This window comes from Rutidosis leptorrhynchoides, chromosome 11 (assembly GCF_046630445.1).
Source record: "Rutidosis leptorrhynchoides isolate AG116_Rl617_1_P2 chromosome 11, CSIRO_AGI_Rlap_v1, whole genome shotgun sequence".
Classification (NCBI taxonomy): Eukaryota; Viridiplantae; Streptophyta; class Magnoliopsida; order Asterales; family Asteraceae; genus Rutidosis; species Rutidosis leptorrhynchoides.
The window spans coordinates 387,877,701-387,891,507 of NC_092343.1; the positions used below are offsets into that span (position 1 = coordinate 387,877,701).

Genomic DNA, 13,807 nt, shown 5'->3' on the forward strand with positions numbered 1-13,807 from the left:
TTGTCTAAAATTGTTCATTTTGCTCCAAAACTATAAAGCTTTAGTTTAAATCCATGTTAAAATGGTAACTATTTTTGACTTTGACCGACTTTGGTTACCAAATTTGATTTTTAACCCATCAATTGACGTTGACCGTTTTATTAAACGGATTTTTGAAAATCGAAACTGATTGCTCTTAAAAATTATTAATTGGAGATTAATCGGCGAGTAATCGGGTTTTTTACAACATTGAATGTAAGTAAGAATTAGATTATAGTTTATATATATATATATATATATATATATATATATATATATATATATATATATATATATATATATATATATATATATATATATATTGCACTCAATGTTATCCCTGACCCGAAATATCCACTCAGGTCGCCTTTCGCTTAATGCGGGGGCAGCAGGGAGGGGGTTTTTACCGGCCATGCCCTCGATTTGATCCGGGTTTCCTCCCGGGCAGGGCGGGTTATACAACTACGTGAGATGAACGCGTGTGTGATTAAGTCCACTGGGTGATCCCAAACTGATGTAAAAAAAAAACTATATATTTATGCAATTTAACGACTCTTCTATAGTATCTAATAAATCCCTATAATGATGATGTTATAAATAAAAATTATCCAAATTTGAAAAAAAAAAATTCAAAAATAAAGAGAAATTCTAAAACACACATAATGATGTCATTAAAATAAAATTGTATTTAATAAAAATATTAACATGTTAATTGTATAATATATGAATCATTATGTACAACCTTATGATAAAACTCCCCTAACCATATGTACAATATTTGAAGCATTATGTATAACCTTATAGTAAAACACCCACATGACGATATGTACAATACTATAAGCAGTGTTGCAAAAAACCCGATTACTCACCGATTAATCTCCGATTAATCATTTTTAAGAGCATTCCGTTCTGATTTTCCAAAATTCGTTTAATTAATCAGCGAACGTCAATTGATGGGTCAAAATCGAATTTGGTAATCAAAGTCGGTCAAAGTCAAAATTGGTCAGCATTTTAACATGTATTTAAACTAGAAATTTATAGTTTTTGAACAAAATTAACAAATTTAGACTATTATATGTTTATGTTTATGATTTTCTTCTATATTTACACATATAATTTTTGAAATTTATTATTAAAATTAATAAAGTACAATCCGATTAATCCCCGATTAATCTACGAATTACCGATTAATCCTTCCAAAGTCTTGACCGATTAATCCCCGAATAGCGAATTTTGCAACCTTGACTATAAGCATTATGTACAATCTTATGATAAAACACCCCAATGATCATATGTACAAACTTTAAAATAAATTATACAATCTTTTACAAACACCCATGAACACATGTACAAACTTTGAAGCATATTGTAAAACTTTTATTTAATAATTGTATTTTAATTTTTTTTTAAATCAAGAAGCATTTGTTATTTCTAATATTAAAAATATAAATACTCAATTTTTATGTAAACTTTATTATTATTATTTATTATTATAATTATAACTATTATAATAATAATAATTATTATTATTATTATTATTATTTAAATATGTGTTTTTACGGGATTAATTACGTTACATATGTATGCAAAATACACGTCTCATTTTAAAGCAACGACAAGTTTCTTAGTGAGAATCCTTGATTCCAGGGTCATTCAACTAAATGATCACTTATAATATTTACATTCACTTAATAGCTAAAACATATAATTAAAGTGTTTCGTTGCAGACTCTATTCATTGCAGCGTCAATTTTACCCGTCAAATGAGGTGGAATGGGCTTTGACGCCCCCGACGCCATTAACGGGGCGTCAAAGTTTGACACAAAGGGGCGTCCGCCGAATTTTTAATGGAAGGGTGACGAAATTAACCACCAATCATGATTTATTATTAAATATATTTTTTGTGTTATAAAAGTCAATAATTGGATGCTAATTTTATTATTATTATAGATTATAGATATTGCATAGTATATTTTTTTGAGTATAAATATGTGTGTTATGAGTTCATAATACACACTTCAAATATATAAAACACATACTTCTCTCATATTCTCTCTATATATTTATTAGTCTACAGTCAAGAACCAGGCCACTAAAGGTAGTTATAAGCCTAATAAATTATAACACGTTATCAGCACGAAGTGCTCCGTATAATCAAGGTTTATCTAAGCAAGCACACGTTTCTAATCTAGATAAGAAATTGTATTTCTGTAATCTAACTTTTATTAACTTCACTAACATTTATATTTATGTTATTTAAGTTATATATGGTCGGTTATACCGCCTGAATTATATTTCTGTAATCTAACTTTTATTAACTTCACTAACATTTATATTTATGTTATTTAAGTTATATATGGTCGGTTATACCGCCTGAATTGTATTTCTGTAATCTAACTTTTATTAACTTCACTAACATTTATATTTATGTTATTTAAGTTATATATGGTCGGTTATACCGCCTGAATTATATTTTCTGTAATCTAACTCTTATTAACTTCACTAACATTTATATTTATGTTATCTAACATTTATGATTACTTATGCAATTAATCATTATTTATTTCATGCATACTAATGTTCACGGGCGGATCTAGTGTGGTGCAGCCGGGGTCAGATGCCCCCGGTGCCTCAAGACCTAAATTTTTACTTGTATTTTGTGTATGCTATAAAAGTAGAAATAAAAAAAAAAAAAAAAAAAACTCTAAAAACCATTAATGGAGGAAACTGATTAAATTTTAAGAACCAACGTGTGGAAGAGCTGGGGAAGAAAAGTGTGTGTCCCATCAAGTGTATTTTTAATAATAAATGTCATTTACAGTCCTCCGTGTTTAGCTGAATATTCATTTTATCTATAAACTTCAAAATATTAATATTACAAAAATGAATAATAGACGGTTTAAGCACTACTACACCATAATATATAAAAATAAACGTTTTCATAGTTAAACAACTTTATTAACGTGGGATCGTTCTAATTTTATTCTTAATATAAACAACCGCATATCATTAAGGAATTTAAACAGAAAAAAAATCTTATATATTAACAAAAATCAATTACATTTAGAAATAACTAACTTATGTACCACCATTTTTTACATTAACTTAATTCTTAATGACAATTCTAAGGGTTGTAATTAAAAAAATCTTATAATCTTTTAGAAAAAATTACGCCCCCAACGATTGAAATTTCTGGATCCGCCACTGCTAATGTTTATTCTTAAATTTATTATTTATGCATAATATGTTTATTCTCTTAATCATTGTATTTATACTAAATGTATTTTATAGTAATCATATTTATACTAATAAAATTCTTTTATTAAAATTATTTTAATACAACGGCAACATAACGATCGTTAACATTAATTAACGACGTTACAACGGTCATATGTACATAATGGTTGATTGACGACGTTACAACGACTATTATTTCAAATATAAATTAAACATCCCCGTTTTCACATTTTCACAAATCAATCTTCATTTTCTCAAATTACTACTCTCCAAATTTTTTTTAAAAGATGATTAACTCAAGGATGATTTTTCCTACTGTATTGGTCATAATAGCTATCATCCTTGTTGCTTGTACACCACTAGATGAACCTATATTTTATCCTTCCCTTATGGTTTTATTATTTGTAATCATACCATTATTCCTTTGTTTGCTACTTATGAATCTAAACTAATTCTAATTTCATGTTGTTATTTGTCTATGAAATTTTTTTTTTTTGATTATGATTATGATTATGATTTATGTTGTTCATCTTTCCGAAAATAGAAAATGTCAAACTTATCAAAGCTTGAGTTTGATGCCTTAGACGTATCGGGAACAAACTACACATCATGGGTTATGGACGTAGAAATAAATCTTGGATCATTGGGTATTCTAGAAACTTTAAAAGAAAACAATACTTGTTCCGATCAAGATAAATTGCTTTTATTCGCAAACATATTGATACCACCTTAAAACATATGTTTCTCACTATCAAAGATCCACATGTTTTATGAAAAAGTATCAAGAGTAGATTCGATAATCAAAAGGAAATATTACTCCCAGCTGCGAGGGAAGAATGGAGAAATCTAAGGTTCCAAGATTTCAAAAAGGTAAGTGAATACAGCTCGGCCATGTTCAAGATCCGTTCAAAGCTTCAATTCTGTGGTCAAGAAATAAGTGATGCTGATATGATGGAGAAAACTTTCTCCACAATGCATTCTGCAAACATAACTGTGCAAGAAAATTTAAGATTGCAGAATTATAAAATTTTTTCCAAACTTCAAACTTATCTCTTAGTTGCAGAAGTTAATAAAGAATTACTGATGAAAAATCAAGAATCTCGTCCTACCGGTGCGCTAGCATTTCCTGAAGCTAATGCTATTAACAATAATAATAATAAAAGAAGAAATGCACATGGACGAGGGTGTGGACAAGGTCGTGGCCATATTGGCCAAAACCATCATCATGGAAATTACCATAACAATAATAAAAATCATAACTATGTTCGAAATCACCCTTATGGTAATGGTCATGGTGGTGGTCGTGGTCGAGGTGGTCGTGGTCGTGGACAAAGAAATAATAATCCACAAAATTATAAAATCCAAACACCATGCAATCCCATAAATCACAATGTTGAAGAAGGCTCTTCAAAGAATGTTGAAGATTCTTGTTACCGATGTGGTAAAATTGGCCACTGGTCTAAAAACTGCCGAATAAATCAGCATTCTGTTAATCGGTATCAAGAATCCCTAAAGGGAAAACGAAAAGAAGCAAATCTTGTGGATGACCTTGATACAAAAATCACTGAGCCAACTTGTAACTACTTTAATGAATAAATTTCTAATATCTATATATATAGATATCCTATTATATGTTCCCGTTAAATAAATGGTTGTAGATTTTCAATCTACACCATATCTAGTTTACTACATATTTTCTTATTATGTGCTATCGTTTGTAACATGTTTTTAATATAATATATTGATGAATTATGTACTCATTATTTGTTTCTCATATTTTTTTTTTTTTGAAGTTCATGATGTATACTGCTGGAGTAAAAAATCAGTCAAATGGTGGAGATATTTGTATTGCAGACAGTGGTGCCACTCACACCATACTCAAATCTAAAAAATATTTCACAGACTTGAAAGTAACGGAAGAAACTATACATACTATATCAGGTCCTGTAGACTTAATAAAAGGAATGAGAAAGGCAAAATTCATGTTACCAAATGGTACGAATTTTCTGATAAATAATGCCTTATTTTCTCCCATGTCAAAGAGAAATTTGTTAAGTTTCTCTGACATATACCAAAATGGAAATGATTATCAGTCAGTGACAATAGAAAATGAAAAATATTTAAGTATCACTGATAAGAATCGTGTAATTGAAAAACTACCAAGACTTCATTCTGGTTTACATTATACACATATAAATGTACCTGAAGTAAATGTGGTAGTTAAAGAAAAATCATGTGATCCTGTAATGATCAGTTTGCGGCATGAGAGATTAGGCCACCCAGGATCAACAATGATGAAAAGAATAATACAAAATACACATGGACATCCATTGACGGATCAAAGGATCCCTCATGATGCACTTATCCCATGTACATCATGCTCACTTGGAAAGTTGATAATAAGACCATCACCTCTTAAGGTTGAAAAAGAATCACCAATGTTTCTTGAAAGAATTCAAGGTGATATATGTGGACCAATTCATCCACCATGTGGACCATTTAGATATTTTATGGTTCTAATAGACGCATCTAGTAGATGGTCTCATGTTTGTCTATTATCAAGTCGAAATATGGCATTTGCAAAATTTCTTGCTCAAATTATTAAATTGAGAGCACATTTCCCTGATTATACTATTAAAAGGGTGAGACTAGATAATGCCGATGAGTTTACGTCTCAAGCATTTAATAACTTTTGCATGTCTATTGGGATTATTGTTGAACATCCCGTTGCCCATGTGCATACATAAAATGGTTTAGCTGAATCATTAATTAAACGATTGCAGCTAATAGCTAGACCATTGATAATGCGAAATAATGCGAACAAAACTCCCAGTATCTGTATGGGGCCATGCAATTTTGCATGCTGCATCATTGATTCGCATTAGACCAAGCGCAAGTCATACATATTCTCCCTTGTAACTTGCTTTTGGCCATCAGCCAAATATTTCCCACCTTAGAACATTTGGTTGTGCGGTTTATGTCCCTATCGCACCACCACAACGCACTAAAATGGGTCCTCAAAGAAGGATGGGAATATATGTTGGATATGAAACATCTTCAATAATAAGATATATTGAACCCATGACGGGTGATGTTTTTACAGCACGTTTTGATGATTGTCACTTTAATGAAACATTATTCCCTAGATTGGGGGGAGAAATAAAAAATAAAGAAAATGATGTTTCATGGTGTGAACCTCAATTAATGTATCTTGATCCTCGCACAAAAGAATGCGAGACCGAAGTTCAAAAAATAATGCATATGCAAGAACTAGCGAATAAATTGCCTGATGTATTTACAGATACAAAAAGAGTGACTAAATCATATATACCAGCAGCAAATGCTCCAGCTCGAATTGAAATTCCAAAAAATGGCAATAATGTCATTCTTGAGTCTTTGCCACGCCAGAAACGTGGGAGACCAATTGGTTCTAAAGATAAAAATCCTCGAAAAAGAAAATCAGCTGATAATGAGGTAAAAGAAAGTGTTCAAAAAGAACTACAAATCAATACTCCTTCTGCAGAGGAGATTGATGATGTCAATACGGAATTTTCAATCAATTATGCACATTCAAAAATATTATGGAACCGAAATGAAATGAAAAATCTTGATGAGATATTTTCATATAATGTTGCATATGACATCATGAATGATGATGATGATCCAGAACCAAAATCTGTCATGGAATGTCAAAATAGACATGATTGGGATCATTGGAAAGGAGTAATACGAGCTGAATTTGAATCGCTCAATAAAAGAAAAGTTTTCGGATCTATCATTCTCACACCTAAAGATGTGAAACCTGTGGGATATAGATGGGTTTTTGTGCGAAAAAGAAATGAGAAAAATGAAGTTACAAGGTATAAAGCTAGACTTGTAGCTCAAGGTTTTTCTCAAAGACCAGGAATTGATTATGAGGAAACTTATTCTCCTGTTATGGATGCAATTACTTTTAGATACTTAATCAACCTGGCAGTTTCTAAAAATTTAGAAATGCATCTCATGGATGTTGTGACTGCTTATCTTTATGGATCACTTGATAGTGATATATATATGAAGATACCTGAAGGATTTAAGGTATCAGAAGCAACCAATGCAAAACTCAAAGAAATGTACTCAATCAAGTTACAAAGGTCTTTATATGGGTTGAAACAATCGGGTCGCATGTGGTATAAACGATTAAGTGATTACTTGATAAGCAAAGGGTATACCAATAATCTTATTTGCCCATGTGTTTTCATTAAGAAAACAACATCCAGATATGTGATCATAGCTGTTTATGTTGATGATCTTAATATCATAGGTACAAATAAAGAGAACCATGAAGCCATTCAACTTCTAAAGAAAGAATTTGAAATGAAAGATCTCGGAAAAACCAAGTATTGCATTGGTTTACAAATTGAACATATGCCTAATGGTTTACTTGTACATCAAACAACATATACTGAAAAGATTAAAAAACGTTTTAATATGGACAAGGCAAAACCATTAAGTACTCATATGGTTGTTAGATCACTTAATGTTGACACTGATCCATTTCGTCCCTGTGAAGATCATGAAGATATCCTGGGACCAGAAGTACCATATCTTAGTGCAATTGGAGCTCTTATGTATCTTACAAATTGTACAAGACCTGACATTTCTTTTGCAGTTAATTTGTTGGCAAGGTTCAGCTCAGCTCCTACCAAAAGACACTGGAATGGGATCAAACATATATTTCGATACCTTCGAGGAACTACTGATTTAGGATTATTTTATTCTAACGAATCGAAACAAGATTTGGTTGGTTATGCAGATGCAGGTTATTTATCTGATCCACATAAAGCTAAATCTCAAAATGGATATGTATTCCTAAATGGAGGTACCGCAATATCATGGCGTTCTCAAAAACAAACACTTGTTGCAACATCATCAAATCATGCCGAAGTGATTGCATTACATGAAGCTACCCGGGAATGTTTTTGGTTGAGATCAATGACACAACTCATTACTGATTCTTGTGGACTAGAACGCGATAAAAGTCCAACAACTATCTATGAAGATAATGTAGCTTACATAACACAGATGAAAGAAGGGTATATCAAAAGTGACCGAACAAAACACATACCTCCTAGATTCTTCTCATACACTCAAAATCTCATTAAGGACAACCAGATTGAAATGAGATATGTTCAGTCAAGCAAAAACTCTGCTGACCTTTTCACCAAAGCACTTCCAACTGCTATTTTCAGAACACACGTTCATAATATTGGCATGAGGCATGTTCAGAAGATGTAACAACTCAGGCGTTGCCTACTTGAGGGGGAGTCAACTCTATGCTGCACTCTTTTTCTCTTAGCTAAAGTTTTATCCCAAAGGGTTTTCTTTAGCAAGGTTTTTAACGAGGCAGTACTAGTTATTCTCTAATAAAATTGTCATCCAAGGAGGAGTGTTATAAAAGTCAATAATTGGATGCTAATTTTATTATTATTATAGATATTGCATAGTATATTTTTTTGAGTATAAATATGTGTGTTATGAGTTCATAATACACACTTCAAATATATAAAATACATACTTCTCTCATATTCTCTCTATATATTTATTAGTCTACAGTCAAGAACCAGGCCACTAAAGGTAGTTATAAGCCTACTGAATTATAACATTTTGTTATTTATTTATTTTTACCCACCCAATTTTCAATCAGATTTTATCATATCACCCTTCAAATATTTGACACAAAAACTTGACATTTTGAGTTAATGGGAGTCAAATACAGTCACAGTCAAAAAACTCGTTTTTTTACCAAAAAGTACACAATTTACCTCAGACATTACAGTCAGGGTTAGAAATAGTCTAAATAAACCCGTAATTTCATGTGTCATTTCACTAATTTACTTATAAACCTAAACACTCAAATTACAATCTTTTTCAACTCATCCCTTTTAAATACCAGTATTATCAGTTTACACCATTATACCCTTATATTCTTGACCACATATTATCCAGCTTCTGAAAACAACATTTAAATACATACATCTTTCACCTAAAAAAACACACACAAAATCACATCACACACATATTGATAGTCCATCTGCATCGCTTAAATCTACAAATTGTAGGTTTTCTTCATTAATTCTTTCAGCATTCAATTCAATTGGATACATATAACGACAAAATACCGCTAAATTGTGGTTCAATTGTAAATTTAATATATCGCCTGTGTTATTAGGTTTTTTGTACCTGTAACGAATGACAGAAATTGGCGCGAAGAAATGGCGGAATTTGAGATTCGTGATGATAATGATGATGAATATTGTGGTAGCTTCAATGTTTGTGTCTGCAGAAAAAAACGAAATAATTGAAGAAGATGAATCAAAATTGGGGAATTTTAAGAAGTTGGCGAACTATTTGTTTCAAACAAATGGATCTGGTTATCAGCATACTTGGCCTGTAAGTACATATACATACATATATATGTAATATTTGATACTATGAATTTTGTAAAAATAGCTTAAGATTATTATAGTTTTATGAAATAGTACTATTTATGCAAATTCAGGTATATTCAATTTCACTTTTTAATGACATAAAAAAGTTTAATAAAGTAACAGATTTATATGTTTTGCTACTTTTAATTGATTTAATTTGAGTTAAATTGAAGACAGAGAAAACAAAAATGAGCCATGAAATCAAAAGTAATCTTCTGAAGTAAAATAAAATTACAGGTTATGCTACTTTCAATTGATTTGATTTGAGTTAAATTAAAGACAGAGAAAACAAAAATGAAGCATGAAATCAAAATTAAACTTTTGAAGTAAATGAATATACAGGTTGTGCTACTTTCAGTTGATTTGATTTGAGTTAAATTGAAGACAGATAAAACTAAAATGAGGCATGAAATCATTTGATTCTGTTACAATAATCACAATTTTGTGTTCAGTTTGATTCTGTTCTATAAGCTTTGTTAAAAAATATCTAAAAAAGTTTCTTTTTCTAGTTATCAAATTCGTATTTATCTGTTATGTTCATCTGTCACGAGTTTTACTTGGATCCATTGATAAATTTACTAGATGAAAAGTTGGATTAGCAACGAATCTACATATTATATTCCAATTTAATGTTCGAATCTGTTTATTGTTATTGAAGTAAAGGTGTATATGCATATAGCATTTTTTTACTAATAGTGTAAACTTGTTGTCTACTTAAGCTACTTAATATAAAGTTATAAGATTCTTAAAGGTATTATTAAACTATATGAATCACCCAAGAGGTATTTTGACCACGAGTTTTAAATTGTTATTGTTATACATATTATTCAAAATAATCAATTATTTAAAATATCTAATATGAGGTATTTAGACCCCTTCACATTACCATATATAGCATGTTCTGTACTTAGTTGTCAACTTGTCAATTATATCATAAATCTAATTATGAATAATGAATTGATAATTTAATGAATTTGGACCATATTTCTCTTTAGTAATGGTTACATGTTTTATGATTTTTTCTAGAGGGTGATTAGCTTAAGTGCCTAACCATAAATAGAAAACATTGTCAAGTAGTGACATATTTACATGCAAATACATTGCATCGGTCTCTATTTGTTATATAGATAGATAAAATTTAACGTTGAGATCATGTCACTTGGTTAATAGGAAATGGAATTTGGGTGGAAAATTGTTCTTGGTAGCTTCATCGGGTTTTGTGGGGCCGCGTTCGGGAGCGTAGGTGGAGTTGGTGGTGGCGGTATATTTGTACCAATGCTTACTCTCATTATTGGCTTTGATCCCAAATCTGCAACCGCCATTTCTAAATGTAACATTAACTATGTTCTCATTATATATATAATTTAATAATTTATAATTAATAATTAATAATTAATAATTAATTTGTTATTGAATTTAATTTTATAACTTAAGTTTTTATTTTGTAGGTATGATAATGGGTGCAGCAGCCTCAACTGTTTATTATAATCTCAAATTAAGGCATCCGACACTTGATATGCCAATTATTGATTATGACTTGGCATTACTTATACAACCGATGCTAATGTTGGGAATTAGTATTGGAGTTGCGTTTAATGTTATATTTGCTGATTGGATGGTTACTGTTTTGCTAATTGTTCTTTTTATAGGTAATGTTATGTTATGCTTCTTTATTTTTGTATATTTTATTTATTGTTACTTCCTAAAGGTTTTGGTTAAAATGATGTTTTATATATAAATGGTAACCTGTAGGTACTTCAACAAAGGCGTTTTGCAGAGGAATTGAGACTTGGAACAAGGAAACGATCATGAAAAATGTAATAAACATTATAATTTTTCAAGTTGTTGATTATTTGAGTGTTTGGAACATTCTAATAATGTAAAGAAACTGTTAATACAATGGCCAAAAAATACATGTTTTATGAAAAGATGTTTTTTTTTTTTTTTTTTTTTTAGGAGTAAACACCACTTATAGAATGGATACAATCACTCTTGTGGCTGATGCATTCTTTTAACATAGTTTAGTCAATTAGTCACTTTTTTTTTCCTTGACCATAATTGTTTTTTTTTTTTTTTTTTTTTTGTTTCTCATTTCAGGAGGCTGCTAAGCGATTGGAAGGCAATGGTAGGTTCATTTAGCTCACGATTCATACCATAATTGTTTTTGTTGTTGTTGTTGTTGTTGTTGTTGTTGTTGTTGTTGTTGTTGTTGTTGTTGCTAACTTTAACTACTTTATTATTGAAACTACAGATGGTGCTGAGGCAGAATACAAGATTCTACCCGATGGTCCTAGAAACGGAAACCAAACGAAACCCGAACGAGCATTGAAAGAAGAGGTAAACGCACTGTTTTAAAATTTTTTTTTTTGGAAACTTTAAGAGTTTTAAAATATTTAATATGTAAACCTCTTAGGTGACGGTCCTCGAGAATGTTTGTTGGAAAGAACTTGGGCTTCTTGTCTTTGTTTGGATTTCATTCCTAGCGTTGCAAATTGGGAAGGTAATTGATAACATTATTCTCTTTCGTTATATTCTCAATTTCTTATATACTTATTTTTATAAACTTATTATTTATTATATGTTTGTGACAGAATTATACTTCTACTTGTTCAGTATGGTATTGGCTGCTGAACTTATCACAGGTATCTTTTCACCCAAAGCACATATATGCTCGTCATCCTTTTGTTTTTCTTTTCTTTTTTTTAGTTATAACTATTAAATTATATAAAAAACTTGTAACTAATTGTGCAGGTTCCTATTTCTTTTGGGGTATCGGGGTATGAGGCAGTTAGCTTATATAGAGGAACTAGAATTATATCATCAAAAGGTGATCAATCAACCAATCTTACGATCGGACAATTAGTTTTGTATTGCGCGTGTGGCGTTTTAGCTGGTATGGTTGGAGGCTTACTTGGTTTAGGTGGCGGTTTTATCATGGGCCCACTCTTTTTGGAACTTGGTGTACCTCCACAGGCCAGTTTCTATTTCTTTTTTTTTAATTTATTTTTATTTATAAAAAAAATGCAAAAAAGATAGTTTGAATTGATATATGGTTGTGTAGGTTTCAAGTGCCACAGCTACGTTTGCAATGACGTTTTCTTCATCTATGTCTGTTGTTGAATATTACCTTCTAAAACGGTTCCCCGTTCCTTATGGTAAGTTCATTATTCATTCATATAATGACTAGAGGTGACATTTTTGACCCAGAAAGTATTTTCGTTATTCATTCATATACTGACTAAAGGTGACATTTTTGACCCATATATCTATGTATGGGTCGATTCGAGCTATGTTTTATCTCCAATGAGCCAAATAGGTAATATACTACTAATATATAACCTGAAAATGAAACGGGTTGAATGGGTCGAAGGTCCCTTAAATTTTTTATTTTATTTTATTTTTATTTCATCAAGCCTCCTAAAACATTTTATTCATAATGTTAGTTTACTAACTGAAATAATTTTCATTAAATTATTATTTATTTATTTATTTATTTATTTATTTATTTATTTATTTATTTATTTATTTTTTGTATTTTGGCAGCTGCTTACTTTCTGCTTGTAGCAACAATTGCTGCTTTCGTAGGGCAACATGTCGTAAGAAAGATGATTATGATATTAGGACGGGCTTCACTAATTATATTCATTCTCGCCTTCACTATATTTGTTAGTGCAATATCATTAGGTGAGCAATATCTTAATTTCCATAAATCAAATATATTTACAGAAAAAAGAAAATACATGTTTAACAATTAACATATAGAATATCAACACAATATCTTTGGTCATATACTTTAAATTTAAAGATACAGTTTAAGATTTTTAGACATGAGATATAGTTGCACACTATATCATATGATTGTAGTAGATGATCGACAAGTTGATAAACATTTATGTAAAATTATGTTTGTACAGGTGGAGTAGGAATTTCAAACATGGTCGGGAAAATTCAGCGGAATGAATATATGGGATTCGAGGATCTTTGCAAGTATGAAGTTTAGAATAGGGTAAATCATTTCTTAAACGTTGGTGAACATTTAATGTTATCATGATTTGTTTATTTGGCGTGAAATATGTAAATTGG

General features: G+C 30.4%; 1 protein-coding gene across 1 annotated transcript; it reads left to right on the forward strand.

The window, feature by feature from the left end:
• The first annotated feature begins 9,275 nt into the window (after positions 1-9,275).
• Positions 9,276-13,724, forward strand: LOC139877024 (sulfite exporter TauE/SafE family protein 3-like). The gene is made up of 12 exons (XM_071864431.1): positions 9,276-9,686; positions 10,895-11,054; positions 11,173-11,373; positions 11,477-11,541; positions 11,822-11,849; positions 11,976-12,061; positions 12,138-12,224; positions 12,316-12,366; positions 12,476-12,697; positions 12,786-12,879; positions 13,268-13,408; positions 13,639-13,724. Exons 1-12 carry the CDS (start codon positions 9,486-9,488, stop codon positions 13,722-13,724), a joined length of 1,422 nt encoding a protein of 473 aa, XP_071720532.1. The 5' UTR covers positions 9,276-9,485.
• The last annotated feature ends 83 nt before the right edge of the window (positions 13,725-13,807 follow it).

Bases quoted from the DNA above. Each gene is read 5' to 3' on its own strand.
- LOC139877024 (XM_071864431.1), top strand. From the start codon at position 9,486: ATGACAGAAATTGGCGCGAAGAAATGGCGGAATTTGAGATTCGTGATG. The intron at 12,225-12,315 runs GTAATTGATAAC...TGTTTGTGACAG, and splicing joins TAGCGTTGCAAATTGGGAAG to AATTATACTTCTACTTGTTC. The intron at 12,698-12,785 runs GCCAGTTTCTAT...ATGGTTGTGTAG, and splicing joins AACTTGGTGTACCTCCACAG to GTTTCAAGTGCCACAGCTAC.